Source organism: Arachis hypogaea, chromosome 10, assembly GCF_003086295.3.
Source record: "Arachis hypogaea cultivar Tifrunner chromosome 10, arahy.Tifrunner.gnm2.J5K5, whole genome shotgun sequence".
Lineage (NCBI taxonomy): Eukaryota > Viridiplantae > Streptophyta > Magnoliopsida > Fabales > Fabaceae > Arachis > Arachis hypogaea.
This window is the reverse complement of record NC_092045.1, coordinates 109,056,115-109,073,101: the sequence shown is the minus strand read 5'-3', so window position 1 is coordinate 109,073,101 and position 16,987 is coordinate 109,056,115. Positions and strand designations below refer to the sequence as shown.

At 33.8% G+C, this 16,987-nt stretch overlaps 1 protein-coding gene across 1 annotated transcript; it reads right to left on the bottom strand.

Annotated features, from left to right (window-relative positions):
• Positions 1-529: 529 nt before the first annotated feature.
• On the bottom strand, positions 530-4,493 carry LOC112717934 (uncharacterized). Its single transcript, XM_025769855.1, has 9 exons — positions 4,369-4,493; positions 3,251-4,299; positions 3,068-3,179; positions 2,823-3,016; positions 2,640-2,777; positions 1,802-2,500; positions 1,431-1,636; positions 1,058-1,315; positions 530-709 (listed from the first exon to the last, which is right to left on the bottom strand). Exons 1-9 carry the CDS (start codon positions 4,491-4,493, stop codon positions 530-532), a joined length of 2,961 nt encoding a protein of 986 aa, XP_025625640.1.
• Positions 4,494-16,987: the final 12,494 nt, after the last annotated feature.

The following is a 16,987-nucleotide window of genomic DNA, read 5'->3' as shown; positions in this document are numbered from 1 at the left end:
GAAAATGGTGTTTTCTAGGATTACGAATGATAAAGGTGTTATTCTCAAATGTGGAACTTTTTATTTAAAATATGAAAATCAGACCCTCCGATTTTTTTGGGAATAAAAATCGGACCATGCGATTTATTAGTAACATAAATTGAAAAAATCACAACAAACAAATCGGACCATCCGATTTGATATTAAAAAAAATTTAAAAATTAACTTACAAAGTAATCGGACCCTACGATTACTTATTCCCATATCAAAATAAAATCACATGCACCACCAACAGAATTGAATTGCCCACATTTATCTTCTATAATAAAATTTTTTAGCCTAATTCAAAACATTCAATTTTCATCTTTATTCTCTTGTAAGTTGGGTTGGGAGAAGATGGATTTTGACAAAAAATTTGCAAAAATCTCCCTTGCAAAAAAAAACACTAAACCTGGCAAGGAAGCTCGCTCCGCCCCGCCAAAGCCTGCCAAAACCCCGGTTTAAGTGGTGCGGGTTAGACAGACTTTTGCTATTTGGCAATCCCAATTTTCTAGTCCGATCCGCTTTTTTTGCGAGTTACGCAGACCAGCGCGGCGGATTTAGGCCCGTTTGTCACCCCTATCCCCAACACTCCTACTAAGCTCCCATTGCTGCTGAATTCACCAATAGTTAGAGCAAGAACAAAAACCTTACTTGAAACTATGAAACTGATATCAATCTCAGACCACGACTTCAAGATGCAATCTTTATAGCAGAATGACATTTTTGGCAAATCCTTAGGTTCTTAAAGCCTATGAGTTTTATAAACATTCTTTACCACTAATTAAATTTTTGGTACTACTAGATTTTTTTAATATTTTGTTATTATCTTTATGCTAGCTTCAAAGCCAGTAATTCTTGTTCTAAGGTCACCTTTAAGTTTATAGATTTGGACTGATTTGATTTCTTGTTTATAGATTTGATGAAGAAAATAATAACAGCCAAATGTCAAAGGAAAAAGACAATATGTCAGATGAGAAAAAAGATAAAGGAAAGTAAAAAGTAGTTTTGTGATAGGGTGATAGATGCTCTAAATTACTGAATTCCCGACTGCCAGTGGTAATGCTGTGATAAAATCCATTGCAATATCCTTCCAAACCTGTGAGGGAACTGGTAATGGTTTGAGTAACCCCGCCAGGGCCTTGGTGTCCACCTTAGCTTGCTGACAAACACAACAGTTTAGAACATAATGCCTAATGTCTCGCTGCATGTTGGGCCAATAGAAGATTGCACAAATTCGCTCCACGGTCTTCGCTATGCCAGCATGACCTCCAATAACACTATCATGGTACTCATGCTATCAAAGAGCTATTTGTAGGTATCACCAATCTATTTCTCCACAAAAGAAGGTCATTATGTATTGAGTAATTTAAATCCCCCAAAGTATGATTACCACACTTTTCTATCAGGACTTGAAGATCAGGATTTTGAGCTAAATCCTCCTTCAACTGCCTCAGCCAATCAGCTCGTGGTGCGGACCAAGCCCCAAGAAAACTCCTCAAAAGAGCATCTGCAGCCACATTCTCAGCACCAGATTTGTAGTGAATCTCGAAGTCATATCCTAATAGCTTGTGCATCCATTTGTGTTGCTTAAGCAGCGCCTTAAGGCTCTGATGAACTGTACGTAATACAAATTTCTTTCCTAGTAAATAATGTCAAAATTTTGCCAACGCTTCTGTGATGGCATAAAATTCCTGAACATAAGCTGATTGTTTCTGCAGAGTTGGGGAAAGCTTCTTGGAAAAGAATACTATTGGATGTTTTTGTTGTAATAAAACTGCACCTATTCCCAAACCCGAAGCATCAGTTTCAACCTCAAATGGTAGATCAAAATTGGGCAATTGCAGGACAGGTTTTGAGCATATAGCCTTTTGAAGTTGAGTGAAAGCCTTAGAAGCTTCTGTACTCCATACAAAATCATCCTTCTTTAGCAGATCTGTTAAAGGGAAAGCTAAGGAAGCATAGCCTTTAATGAATCTTCTATAGTATCTAGTAAGGCCAAGGAACCCTCTAAGCTGTTTAATATTGGTGGGCTGTGGCCAATCCATAACAGCCTGCACTTTAGCCATTTCCATATGTACTCCACCTCCCCTTATCGTATGTCCCAAGTAATCCACTTCGGATGAGCCAAAAATACACTTGGATAGTTTGGCAAAGAGAGACTTCTGTTGCAACAGCTTTAAGACCACTTCCAAATGCTCAAGATGCTTAGTAAAGCCATCACTATAGATTAGTATATCATCAAAGAAGACAAGCATAAATTTTTGAAGATAAGGTTTAAACACCTCATTCATTAAGCTCTGAAATGTAGCAGGAGCATTGGTGAGGCCGAATGGCATTACCAACCATTCATATAATCCTTGATGAGTCCGAAAAGCAGTCTTGAATCTGTCATCAGGGTTGACTAGTATTTGATGAAAGCCAGAACGCAAATCCAATTTGGAGAAAATATTAGCCCCAAATAATTCATCTAAGAGTTCATCTACAATAGGAATTGGAAATCATCCTTTATAGTGATGGCATTTAAGCTCTATAGTCCGTGCAAAATCTCCACGTGCCATCCTTTTTCTTAACCAAGAGAATTGGTGAAGAGAACGGACTCTTACTAGGCTGTATTATACCCTCCTGCAGCATCTCATTCACCATTAATTCTATCTGAGACTTCAAATGATGAGGGTAACGGTAAGGGCGAGCCTTCACTGGTTCAGCACCCTTAATTAAAGGAATTGCATGATCTTGTGACCTCTGAGGGGGTAAACCTGAAGGCACATTGAATACACCCGCATATTGCTAAAGCAATTTGCCCAAAGCTGGGTTAAGTGAATCGGGTAATTGCAATAGTGGAGTTGCAGGCACCGTCGAATACTGGACCTCCAAGGTAAACATCTCAGCTAGTGCATCAGTAGAGAGCATTCGCCTAATATGATGGAACTGAGCTTGTGACGAAGGAGCTGATTTGTACCCTTGAATTGTGATAAATTTTCCATCATGCATAAACCTAAAAAAAGAAGAATCAAAGTCAGCAATGTGAGCTTTAAGAGATTCTAACCAATTGGATCCAATGACCAACTCACCCCCTGCAACATGAAGAACAAAGACCTCAGGGATGCTGATAGTATTGTCCGATATAGTGATATCCAAACTAGGAATCATGCCTTCCACTGGCAGAATTTGAAAATTACTAACCATGACATTAATACCAGGAGCAAGTTCAATTGGTAAGTTCAGAAACATGACAATACGGGGTTGGATAAAGCAATCTGAGCTCCCCCCCCATCCAATAACGTGTGCACCTCATGTCCATTAATAACAGGAGTGAATCTGATCATAGCAGGTCCCCTAGTACCATGCATGGCATTGTAAGAGAGATGATGGGCAGCAACCTCCTGTTCCAGAGCCTCCAAAGGAAGATCAACATTAGTGTCATTTATAGTTTCAAGGTCAGCATCAATAGAATCATCCAATTCAAGGTGAAGTTGCAGGTATTGTTTATTGGCGCAGCGATGAGTAGCTGAAAATTTTTCATCACACCAATAACACAAACCCTTATCCCTCTTGTTCTGTATCTTGGCAGGGGAAAGCCTCCGAACCGAATTCTTCGATGGTGGTACAGCTGAGCAAGGCACAGGAATAGGAAGAAGAGGTGGAAGAGGACTCTTCGGTAGACTGCGATTCTGCTGGGAACTCGAGTAAGAAGGATTCACCGAGCAAGGTTGGGATGTATTATAGGTGGTTCTTGGAATCGAAGCAAACTTTTCCTCCTGCATTCTAGCCAAAGTCAAGGCGCGCATCAACGAATGAGGGCACTGAGCCTTCACCTCTCTGCGAATATTAGCTCGTAACCCACCAATAAAATAATCCTTCAAAGCCTCAGGAGGTTCAATATGAGATCGATTAGCCAAGGCAACAAAAGCAGCGTAATATTCACCTACAGTACCTTGCTGCTGCAATTTGAAAAGGAGTTCTCTAGGCGATTCGAAAAGAGAAGGGCCAAACTCCAATTCAATTACTCTCTTCAACTGTGTCCAAGAATGAAATTGGGCCGATCGTTGAGACATTTGAAACCACAGAATCGTAGGCCCGACCATGTGGATTGCAGCGATCCCAATTTGTTCATCGTCTGGCACTTTGAAAAACTCAAAGTATTGATCCATGGAGAATATCCACCTCAGATCATCTGAGCCATCAAACTTGGGCAAATCAAACTTCACTCGGCTATGCTGAGCCAACCGATTCACATTATCCACCCCATGACCAGAGTTCGAACCATGGGAGAAACCCCTTGATGGAGAGCGAGATCGAGATTATTCTTGCATGATTTGCGTCAACGAGGATTGAATGGCGTCAAACTTCAAGCTCGTAGCCTCTGTGGCTCTCGCGCGTTCAGCGCGAGTCTCATCTGAGACCTCCTCGATGCACTGACCCAAGCATTTCAGCTCTGCCTCCAAAGTTTTGAGCCTCGTGTTTTCTGCCATGGCACGATGAAAGCACCAAATGATAGGGTGATAGATGCTCTAAACAAAAAAATAGCGAAATGGTATGTATATTGAATTGAGTAATTACGCCAGAAGTACAAGTTTAGAGTTCAAAAAAATAACTAAGAACAATCAGAAGGAAATCAAGCTCATTAGTGACTTGAGCTCTAAGAACAGAAACAAGATAGAGTTCTTCAGTGTAACAGTAGTTGAGTCAAAATTGAAGAAAATAGGAAAATCAGAATCCGCTGAATCAGATCCCAGCATAGGGAAGAATCCATAACCTGAGAGATGGAAGTGGGAATTAGCACAGGAAGGGGAGATAATATAATAGGAAAATAGAAGGGAAAACTCTATGCAGCAGCTGAATGAGAGTGACCAAAGAAAAGGGGTTGAGAGAGAAGAAAGAAGAAGATACCACAATACGCCCTAGTGCCTGAAATCCCTCAACAGCCTGCTATTTGACCTCTTTCTCACGCTTCTTCTGAGGCCCTGAATTTGAGGATCTACTACCATCTGTCCCGAGTTAGTTGCAACCTCTTTTGCTGACGTTGCAAGCCTCTCACTTCGTTCCTTGCATTTAGCTATACTCGTATCATTTTGTTTTATCTTTTGTGATAAAAGAGAATGTAAAGTAACATATAGAGTGTATGCTTCTTTCTAGTGATGCAACGCAAGATGAGGAAAAGAATGTCAAAACAAAGTAAAAATAGTGTATATGCTTCTTTATAGTTTTGATTTCTTTTTTTATTTGTTATTGTGTAAATCTAATTATTGTTTGTATTAATTTAACAGGGAAGAGGAAAAAGATGAAAACAACACGAGATCGCCAATAAAATTAGTGGAAGAAGCTGAACCAAACAAATTAATGACGCCTAGCAATATGGGTATAATTTATAGTTCTTAGTGTTTGTTGTTTCTTGTTTTGATTTTTCAATGTAACTTTTGTTATGTAATACTATTTGTTATTATGAGCATTCCACACTATTTTGGCGATGATTTATGTGATTATATATGAGATTTTGCAACTATTTTAATGAAATTTTGTACACGTTACTCAACGTAGTTTGTACCCAATTTAATAGAATTTTGCACACGTAAATCAGACATTTTGCACACACTTTAATGATATTTTCCACTTTAATGTTCTAAGTGAGGTGTGCAAAATCTCATTGCAAAATGTCTGATGTCTATTCTTCTTCTTTTGGAAAGCTTTTACCAATTGAAAGTAATCTTAGAGCTGCTCTAATTTCGTCTATTGTCACATCGATATCCCCCCACTACTAATTCCAGTTTGCTTGTTGTTATGTTATATGCTTTAGCAAGTACAAGGAATAACCGCCTATAAACTTTCTAATTTTGAATAGTCTTCAAGGATGAGAATCTCATTTATCAACTTCAAGTTTTGTTCTTTTGTAAGTGAATTTATCGTTGCAAAAAATAAATTGGGAGAACAACGACATTCTATCAATTTCTGCAAACATAAAGTAAAAATTCTTCACCGAATTTAACCATGGCTTGTTTGAAAAATAATAACAATAACAATAATAATAATAATCATAATCATAATAACAGTTCGCATTCAAATACAGATGCAGATGGGTGCAAATTATGTTAAGTCATGTGTGCAAAATTTCAATAAACTGGATACAAACTGTCTGATACATGTGTGCAAAATCTCATTACATTGGGTGCAAACTGTGACGAATAAGGTGTGCAAAATCTCATTAAAGTAGGTAAAAACCTTCTTATTCATGTGTGTAAAATCTAATTAAAGTGAGTGCAAACTATTTGATTCATGTGTGCAAACTGTCTTATTCATGTGTGCAAAATTTCATTAAGAAGGATGCCAAGTGTGCTGAATAAGATATGCAAAATCTCGTTAAAGTGGGTGGAAAAGTATGAGCAATGAACTACTTTAAAAGTTATGAAAATCACATGCACGGATGAATTCCACATACACACTATCCAGCATACATATAATTACATGTAAAAACCAAATAATTGAAACTTAAACCAACGAATTTATCTATCTAATTTTTTATGTAACTCAAGATTGTACTCAATCACACCAGACATAGATTAAGGGGGCATTTGGTTTGCTTCTTTTCACGAAAACTCAACTTTCTTTTTTGTTTTAAATGACAAAAAAAAAATCAATTCTCACTTCTCATATTTTTGTGTAAATTTTATAAGTAGCAAGACAACTTGAGCCAGCAGTAGCAGAAACAATGAAACTGAACTACAACCAATAATCAAGATCTTAATTCTGAGAAATCTAAGCATTTTTAAGGACCCAAATTTATTGTAAAATTACTTTTCGAATAATCAAAAGCAAGCGCACCTAAATAAGTCTAAGAGTGGTTTTCATATCATGCACCAAAGCTTCATTGTTATAAATTGTCTGATAGATAAGTACAAACTGAACTATTGAAGAGAACAAAGAAGTAAAGAACTATTATAAAATCAGATAGATAAAATTTAGTAGGTGCTAAAATAATAACTTTGCAAGTAATAAACACACAATATATCTGAGATGTTTGTTCTTCAAGAATTTTCTGCTGTATTTTTCTTCTTGTTCCTGTTTAAGATTTCTTAATATCTGGATCTTTTTCCATTTCAAATAATCACTACATATTAATCATGTTTTATAAAAGCACATAAGTCAATTGATTGAGTGCAAAACAGATTAATAGTCAATTGATATATTATTTGGTTAACCAATAAAACATATTAACACAAACACAAATAAAAAACCTAGCCACATTACAAATCAATTGTACATTTCCTACTAGAAGCATAATGCATCAGTAACGATTGCTAGTATTGCCACAACAAAGCTCTGCCAACAATAGCCATTGTCAAAAGTCAATTACCAGTTAAGTAACTGAGATAATGACATAATGAATTTTTTCAAAGATTTATACATTAAAAGTACCTAAGTTTCATAAATAAGATATAATGAATCAAAATCAAATCAATAGATATTTTTATTATAGAGAGCTTAAAGATTTTCATGACTAGACAGGAAACATTGAGTCATATTTTTGGGTGCCATTATGAGTTTTTCTCGCATATTTTGAATGGATACAGAATTATGACACCATTAATGAATAGATTAGCTAGGATAGAAACTCAGGGTCAAATAACAAAAGAAGTATATATATGTTAGTTTACAGCTACCAAGTTTAAAGAGCAGTTATATGACAATTCAAATTTGAGTTAAACAAAGAGATCAATATTACAATAATGCTAAGCCAATCTATTTTAGTTGCAGAGTCCGACTTCCTGATGCAGTTTTTTCCAGTTGGTTCACTGCATACAAAACATATACCAAAGCTCAGATACACAAGAAATGAAAGTGAGAAGCAAAATGTTGCAGAAAGCAATAAATGAACAGAAATAAAAACTAATTAACCTTCACATTAAAATTTTTTAATAATACAAATTTTAACCTTACAGAAGCATAACGTATCAGTAGAAACGAAAGGGAATGTATATAGAGTTGAGAGATGCTGTCGCAGAGAGTAACACCGCTTCTATTGGATATGCTACTGGCGATGGACAGCGAGCTTAAGAAGGCTGATTCGCGTTGAGAGTGCTCATTAGCGTTGAGAGCAAGAAAGAGGGTACGCTGCAAGAGTGTCGAGAGAGAGAGAGAGTGGAATTTTGTGAAGAAGAAGAGCGTGTGAGGTGAAGAGCATTTACTCATGCTCTCTATATGCATTTGAGCTTTTTTTTTCTTTGGTGTAGAAAAATACCAACTGATTGTTTGCGGGCCCAAAATTTAAAAATCTGCTGGCCCAAAACAAGAAAGGTACGCTATAAAAATATTTCATGTATAACTTGGCCTAAAATATTTTAGGTTATATGCATATGCACGCATGCTCAAATTAAAGTAATTAGAGTCATAACAGTATTAACAGTTTGGAATTTGGTAGGAAAAAATATCATATTTCATGTTCTGATCACACCCTATTTCTTGGTGTTAGAAATTTTTTTAGTAGCACCTAACATTTTGGTAAGGTTCTATTCAACACTCAAATGTATCTTACAAGAGAAGCTGCATCAGTTAACTATGAAGTACAACTGATTATCCTTTATATATACCTTAAGAAAGTAATTTTTACATCTAAAGTCTATTTAAATAATTATAAAAAAATAGCATGGCTGGCAAAAATAAATTCATGAAAAATAGTATATCCATGTGTCTCTTTTACTTCTATTTCCATAATGTTTATTCTCTTCTTGATTGAATTGTCCTTCACACAAAGAGTGTCTTGACATGTATTTGATTCACCTTTTAGATGTTAAAAAAGTAGTCATTATTTTATGTTACTGCAGCAAGAAGTGTCATGCATGCACTACTCATCAATAAGAAAATGGTAAAATAAAATTTCTATTATAATTATTTCATCCAAAAATAAAAGGTACCTCAAAAGTACTGCACACATCATTACTATCATCAAATATACACTACCTTTATCAAAAAAAGAAGATTGAAGAATTCTTTTTCAATTAGATAGCTTAGTGAAAATCGTCGGCTTCAATTCAACATTGACGAACTTATACATTGATAATATAAAATAATATTTTACCTCTTTTTCAGTTATCTCACTTTTTTCTTCTTTGTCTTGGTCTTCTTTTTTATCATCTTGTCTTTTTTAAATCCTAGCCTATTCATTGGATGACCCTTAGTGGACATGCATATAAGGAGGGCTTTCAATATCTTGAATGTTTATTGTACAACCTCTTACAAAAATGGACAATGCATCTTTACCACTATATTTATCACCATCTTCTAATGTAAGCAAATTATCTAACTCATTGGCATTAGATAATGAGTTACCAACATGCTTTTGACATTCCGCCATAGCCATATCAAGATAACGATGTAGGATATCACTTGTTTCCTTTGATTGGGTTGCAAATTGAGCAACATTGTTCAAATTGGAGTATAAATCATCAAACCTCTCTGTTTTTGGGTTCAACAAACTTGGATCATGGCTATCCTTAATATCATTATGTCTTCGCTTCACAAGTTTGCTCCAATGCTCCAAAATATATCTCCTTAAAATTTTTCTCAAACATTCATGCCCTAAGAGACAACCAAGCTATGATGGCATAATATGTCTCTTGATACAAACATTTGATACTTGCATTTAATATCCTTCATTTTTGCATTGTAATTAACTTCATAAACCCTCTCTTTATAAGTAGATACATTCTCCAAATAGGATAGACTTTAGATGTAGAAACTACTTTCATAAGGTGCAAAATACAATTTACTTTCTTTCTAAATTGCCTTTGTACTTCCTTAAACTTTGCATTAGTATAGGCACCTTAAATTGCTTCTCTATTAAGGAATTAGTGGCACAAAGTATTATTGATTTTTATTCTTTAACATCAGTCTCTCTTTTCTGTTGCTCCTTCTATCCAAAATAATTGTCATATTATTTGATAAATTAAATCAACAAGCTCTTGTTATTTAACTATTTATTAAAATATGAATACAAACTCTCACTTTGTTGTGTGGATCACATACCAGCCAAAAAAAAGTGGTCAAAATAAATTGAAATCCATCGACGTCTTTTTTCATAGATATCTATGTATCATAGTAAACAAATATACATAAAAAAAATTTGTGAGCAAACTTAATAAAAGTGAATGTAAACGTTGCCATAAACATGTTAATAACACATTAAAGTTTAGAAAATATTAAAATAAAAAAATTGTACTAGAGGCATATTCAAACACATGTTAGAATTCTAGCAAATAGAACATGATAGCCACTTGATACTTTCAAAATACTAATATACTAATTCCTATGTGCAAAATATAGAAATTCATATGTAGAGAAATATTTGATAGCCACTTGTTATCTTCTAGACTATATTCAATCAGAAAATCCTCCCAGTGATTTTGAAAATCATCTTCTGAAGTAGACTTCCAGACAATATTATTTAAATTACTTTGTAACTCTTCATATCTCTTGTATCTATTGAATTTTTCTGGAACTTTTTTCAAAGTGTGCCAAATGCATAACCTATGATGTGTCTCTAGCATCACATTCTCAATTTCAGCTGGCATTCCGAGGCATTGGTTGTTATAATGCCTTTAAGAGCCTTTTCATGTATACATCTAAGCCAAGCATTAAATAACCAAGTATACGAGCTTAAATTTTTCGTAGCCAATAAACCACACCCAAGAAGCACTAAGTTACCATAGTGATTAACCTCTCCAAAGGAACCAAATGGCATATTGTAACGATTGGTTTACTTCAAAACTACATCACCGAAGTATTCGTATACAGCTTTACTTCGAGCATCAGCCCAAAATATAGTTTTGAGACATTTATTTTGATCAACTTCAACATCAAAATAAAAATCAGAGTTCATATCCTTCATCCCTGTAAAATACTTCAACATCTCCCTAACATCCATTTCTTCCATAACATTGCATATCTTTCTGCTGAAATAGTTCCTAACATCTTTTTTCATTAAGCTTATCTTAGAGAAATCCCCCGTTTCACCCACCAACACTTAATATGTTTTGCTTGGTCTCACGTCTGCTTCATCATTCCTCTCAATGACTCGACACATGTGCATTCTCATCTCCCTGTTACGTGTCAACAATTTTGCCATCTCCGGATCAAAAGGATGCGAATGATCTAAACACACCTTTAATATAACCCAAAGACACTCCTTATTCAACCTAATAGAAATCCTTGCGGGAAAATTGTAGTTTGTTCTAGGGTTAGTCTTTTCTATTAGTGAAACTCTAGACTTGCGTTTTCTCTCTCTATTGCAAGTGGCCATTTGATTCTTGGGAACCTTATCTTTACGAACTCTTCAGGTAAATCTTATCTTAGTAACAAAACCAATGTGCTTGGCATAATTCTGATAAAACTGATTTGTATCATCAAGGGTTTCAAAATACATGCCAACCTTGGGTACATCCTGTAAAAAAGTAAGCATACATCAGATGGTAAAACAAAATCTCATTCAAGTGGGTGCAAACTGTCTGATTTATGTGTGCAATATCTCATTAAGGTGGATACAAATTGTGCCGAGTGAGGTGTGCAAAATCTCATTAAATCGGGTGCAAACTGTCTGATACATGTGTACAAAATCTTATTACATTGGGTGCAAACTTTGATGAGCAAGATGTGTAAAATCTCATTAAAGTAGGTGCAAATAATCTGATTCATGTGTGCAAAAAATTCATTACATTGGGTACAAACTGTACTGAGTAAGGTGTGCAAAATCTCATTAAAGTGGGTGCAAACAATTTGATTCATATGTGCAAAATTTCATTAAGATGGGTGCAAAGTGTAGTGAGTAAAGTGTGTAAAATCTCATTAAAGTAGGTGCAAAATATAATGAGTAAAGTATCTCAACTACTCTTACGTATTGAATCAACAAAACCCTTTTGCATAAATAAGAATCATTAAATAAATGTAATAATTACCAAAATAAATAATGTAAAAAATTATTACCGAAATATGTTCTCCTGTTTTATCTCGTTTACACTGTAAACGAGATAATTTTGTACATATCTAGTTTACAGTGTGTAAACGAGATAAGATAGGTGGATGCGACACGTGTATATCTTGTTTACACTGTAAACGAGATATATGTATTTATAAAAATAAAAATATATTTTCTGAAAATAATAAAAAATATTAATAATATCAATAATCCAAACTTTTTGCATGCAATTAGTACTTAAAAATATTGGTAGAAGAGATTAAAATGGATATATTTGATCAATTAGTACTCAAACAGAGTACATAAAAAATTTTAGATTAAATTATAGATTTAATTAGATTGATTTAAATTTAAAAAATAAAAAACTCGATTATCTCCATTATCGTGCATCAATTTCACCTTTCTCATCTTTCAATTTTTAGGCAGTTATCGTATTTATTCTCATCATGGAACTTTAATTTTTTATTTTTCAAATTTAAATCAATCTAAAATTTTTTATGTACTCTTTTTGAGAACTAATTGATCAAACATATCCATTTTAATCTCTTCTACTAACATTTTTAAGTATTAATTGCATGCTAAAAGTTTGGATTATTGATATTATTAATATTTTTATTATTTTCAGAAAAATATATTTTTATATTTATAAATACATGTATCTCGTTTACAGTGTAAACGAAATACGTGCAAAATTATATCGTTTACAGTGTAAACAAGATAAGTCAGTGGAATGAATTTCGGTAATAATTTTTTAAATTATTTATTTCGATAATTATTATATTTATTTAATTTATTAAAATAGAAAATCCCAAATTTCTATGATCTAACATAACCAAATATTTAAGCCAATTAAAAATGTATTTATTATTAAGACTTCTATGATCTAGTATAGCATCATTGAATTTTTTTTATTTAAAATATAAGGCCAACATCAAAGTGTTGAATGCTTCTCCATAAAAAATAAGAAAAAAGAATGAGATGATCAACATAAATCCAAAAATAGCTAAACAAAACCAATAATAGAAATATCAACTTTCTTATCATAGCCTGTAGGATGGGTATCAAGTGCCACAATGGTAAAGGACACAATGCAGATACATATAGATACATATAGAGAACACAATGTGTAAGGATGTATACTATATCAATCCTTTTAACAAATGACATTGGAACTTAAAAAAGGTGAAGATTTGAATGTATGTACATGAAATTGTCTGTTAACAAATATTCCTTCAAGACTAAATCTATCTAGTTCTGAAGATTTGAATTTCATAATTTGGGAGAATTCAATAGTATAGTAATTATATTGAAAAATATTTGTGCCAACAAGTGGAGGGAACTAGTGAGGTGTAAACAGAAGAAGAAGAAGTAACACAAAACAAATTAAAACAGAGAGAGAAGTTGCTTTCAATTTGTACATTCATTGAATTGTTACAAATAATTACAAATTTGATGGTTCTACTTCTACTTCGAGTTCTTAGTAGCTAAGGTTAGATCAGTTTTATTGAGAATGCATCTTGTCTTATTATCTTTTTTCCTTTTTTATTTATTTCTATACTTATTTCATATAAATTAATAAATTATTATGTCGTTAAGAGGCCAAACTAGGTGAAACATTGTCTGAGGGTTAATGTATAAATCATAATTGCATGTCTCATTTTTAACATAGAAATTTTGGATTATGGTTCAATAGATGTAAATTTTTAGTATGTTTGATGCTTCAACAAACAACAAATACTAACATTTTTTATATTTTCTGTCTTAGTCATTTCATCAAACAGTTGGTTTACGTTAACTGTGCATTGTTGTATTATGAAAATCAAAATCGAATAATGTATAATTTGGATTTTGTACATTCAATTTAAATTCTATTATGAAAAACAATTACAATATACTTTGCGAGCTCAGAAATTCATAATCATAATCATTATTGTGTTTATTGTTGCAATATTAAAGTCATTACAAAAATCATGAAATTAGAAGAGGGAAGAACTGCTTACTTCAATATTCTGTTCTTCTATAACTGATTCTGCCAATGACATGGAGCGAGAGAGTGAAATTCTGAGTTGTTCTACAACTGAGAAGGAATGAGCGACAGAGAAGAGAATTTCTATGCAAGAGTAAGAAAGTCAGCAACCGGTGAGAGCGTCACATCTTCCATTAATCGAAACTTTTATTCTCTTCTTGGAAGAGTGCAAAACACAGTGGCACCGACGATTTGAAAATCGGACAAGTCAAGTAGAGGAGTCGCGATCTTGAAGAGGTGAAGCTTCATAACTTTTGTCAACGGAACCATGCTAACCGTTGTCGAAGAGGATAATAGTTGAGATATCCACCTAGTACCTTGAAGAGGAGCGTGAGAGAGATTCGTTTGTGTTATCTTGTCGTATCTTTTCAACAACGCCCATAAAATTTTTCGTATTATAATGGTATAAAAATATTTTCTGGATATTACAAATAGAAAAATGTTTTTTCTTACACCAATTTTTTTTTTCAATGCCTATTATATATAATTGATAAATAAATATAGTAGATATATATTTTAAAGCCCATTATTTTAAAATTTTTTGACATTGGAACTATTTTTTTTTAAAGAAATAAAAGTATGATTTACAATATTTGTAAGAAAAAATATAAGCAAATTTAATATTATAAACTCTAATGATAACTGATAATTTTAAAATCTATGTTTTATTTACTAAAAAATAGTAAGAGGTTAATATTTTTAATAAAAAAATATGAAATTTGTTAATATTGACTCTGATATAAGACAAATTATAAAAAGAGTGACAAAGTGTTAATATTTTATGATAATATCTAATATTTTTCACTCGTCCACTTTAATAAATATTGGGGTTTAAATTTCGTTTTGTGTATGTAATAATTTATTGGTTAGCAACATACCGTTAAATAAAACTTAGATCTGCGACGGATTAGTCATTAGCCTATTAGACTAGAGGATACTGTAGATAATATATATATATATATATATATATATATATATATATATATATATATATATATATATATATATATATATATATATATATATATATATAAAGAATCATTTGGAGAGTTTTTTAATTTTGATATGGGGAAGGTGTTGGTGTTTTCCAACGTTATGGGGGTTTGGGGTGTTTGACGGAGATGTGACGGCGTTGTTAAAGAAATCGGTGGCACCGATGGGGGGGAAGGAAATCGGTGGGACCGATTTCCGGGAGGGGGAGGTGCGCAAATCGGTGGCACCGATTGGTGACTCCCTTGCCACACGTCGCGCATGCAGCTGGCTTCTGGGTGGCCCGTGACCCCTTATCTGTATTTCACCCACTCAACCGGATACCCCTATCTCTTTCACTCTCCAACACTCTCTCTTTCACTCTCAACTTTCCCTTCTCAACCCCACTATTTCACCATTGTTGGACCACCTTATCTCAGGGAAAAAATTAAATAAAAATGCCAAAAAAAAGGAAAACCAAGGAAGTAAATCAACCGGAGCTTCATATTGTTAATTATCTTGGAGATCCAAATCATGTAAGTTTTTATTTTTTAATAATTTTATTTAATGATAATAATAGTGATAATTTTAGATTTTATTAACAGTATATATTGTAATGACACTAAGTAAAAATTAGAAATTAAACATGTATGTATGTATTTTATTATTAGGTGGTTAGAAATAGAAATAAAAATAGGAATAAACCTTGTATGTATGTATGTATAGAGATGAATGTTTGTTTGTTTGTACCGGTGATGAAGATGAAGGCCTGGGTTTTTTTTATGTATATTATTTAAAAAAAAAAAGAAAAAAGAAATGTTTGAAAAAAAAATAATACATGAAAGAAAAAAAAAGTAAGATCTGTACATTGTTTCAAAGTGAACCACTGCTGATGGCTCTTTGTGGCACATGGCCTCAAACCATATCGGCAAAGCTTCATACGATGCTTCCCAACTTCCGAAAATTGATTCGACCACCTGCTTCTTTGCTAACCAAGCCTTGCGATAACTGATGGTGTAGTTAAACTTTGACTGGATATCAGCAATTACTGATTTCACCTTTATAGACGGGTCAACCTCTACCAACGGCTTTATTGCTTCTGCAACTGTCTTGGAATCCAGCTTCGAATGGTCTTGAGAAATAGTAGACCTGGTACAAGTATGACTTTCATTGTACCTCCTTATCTCCCAACAGTACTTCTTCTGCATTTTGGTTACCCTGATCAACCAGTCACAACCATTCCCATATTCTATACATTTGGCATAGAATGTCGTCGGTTCCGACTCATATACCCGATAGTCCACACCTCTCCGGATGGTATAATCTTTCATTGCCTTGATTACTGACTCCCTTGAGCTGAATTCCATCCCCACTGTGAACTCACCATCCGCCACAACAGGAGGGGCTACATACATCAAAAGTAATAAATGCTTCATTATGTACTCAGTAAGAAGTCCTTCATTACAACTCAATTAATAAACATACTTTACTAGGTAAGATCGTTATAGTCTTATTTTTCGCTATTCCATCTACGTAAACAACAATTAAATATCATTCACAACAAAGAACTATTAATTAATAAAAAAATCAAACGCTATGCTCACAAATGCCTGGTCACATATCACATACATTACTCATCTGACTTATCGATCTGCTACTTCAGAGATTCATGTAGCTACCTAGGTTTACGCACCTGGATTCATATATTGCGGAAACTCCGGTGCGTGCATAGCCCCCAAATCCAACGACCGCATGAAAGAAGGCTCTTGAAACGGATGCGGGTTTGCTAGTGCATTTGCAACTTCCGCCACATCTGCGTTCATGGCGCCAACAGCTGCTTCTTCGTCCTCACCTGGACCGACGATCTCATAGTTACTTTCAAATTCATCTTCGCTTTCACTATTATAATCTTCCAATTCAATGTTACGGTCCGCTTCAGATTGCTCAAACTCAATATATAACTCGATGCACGACATTCGGTGGCGATTTTCCATGTACATTGAAAACAT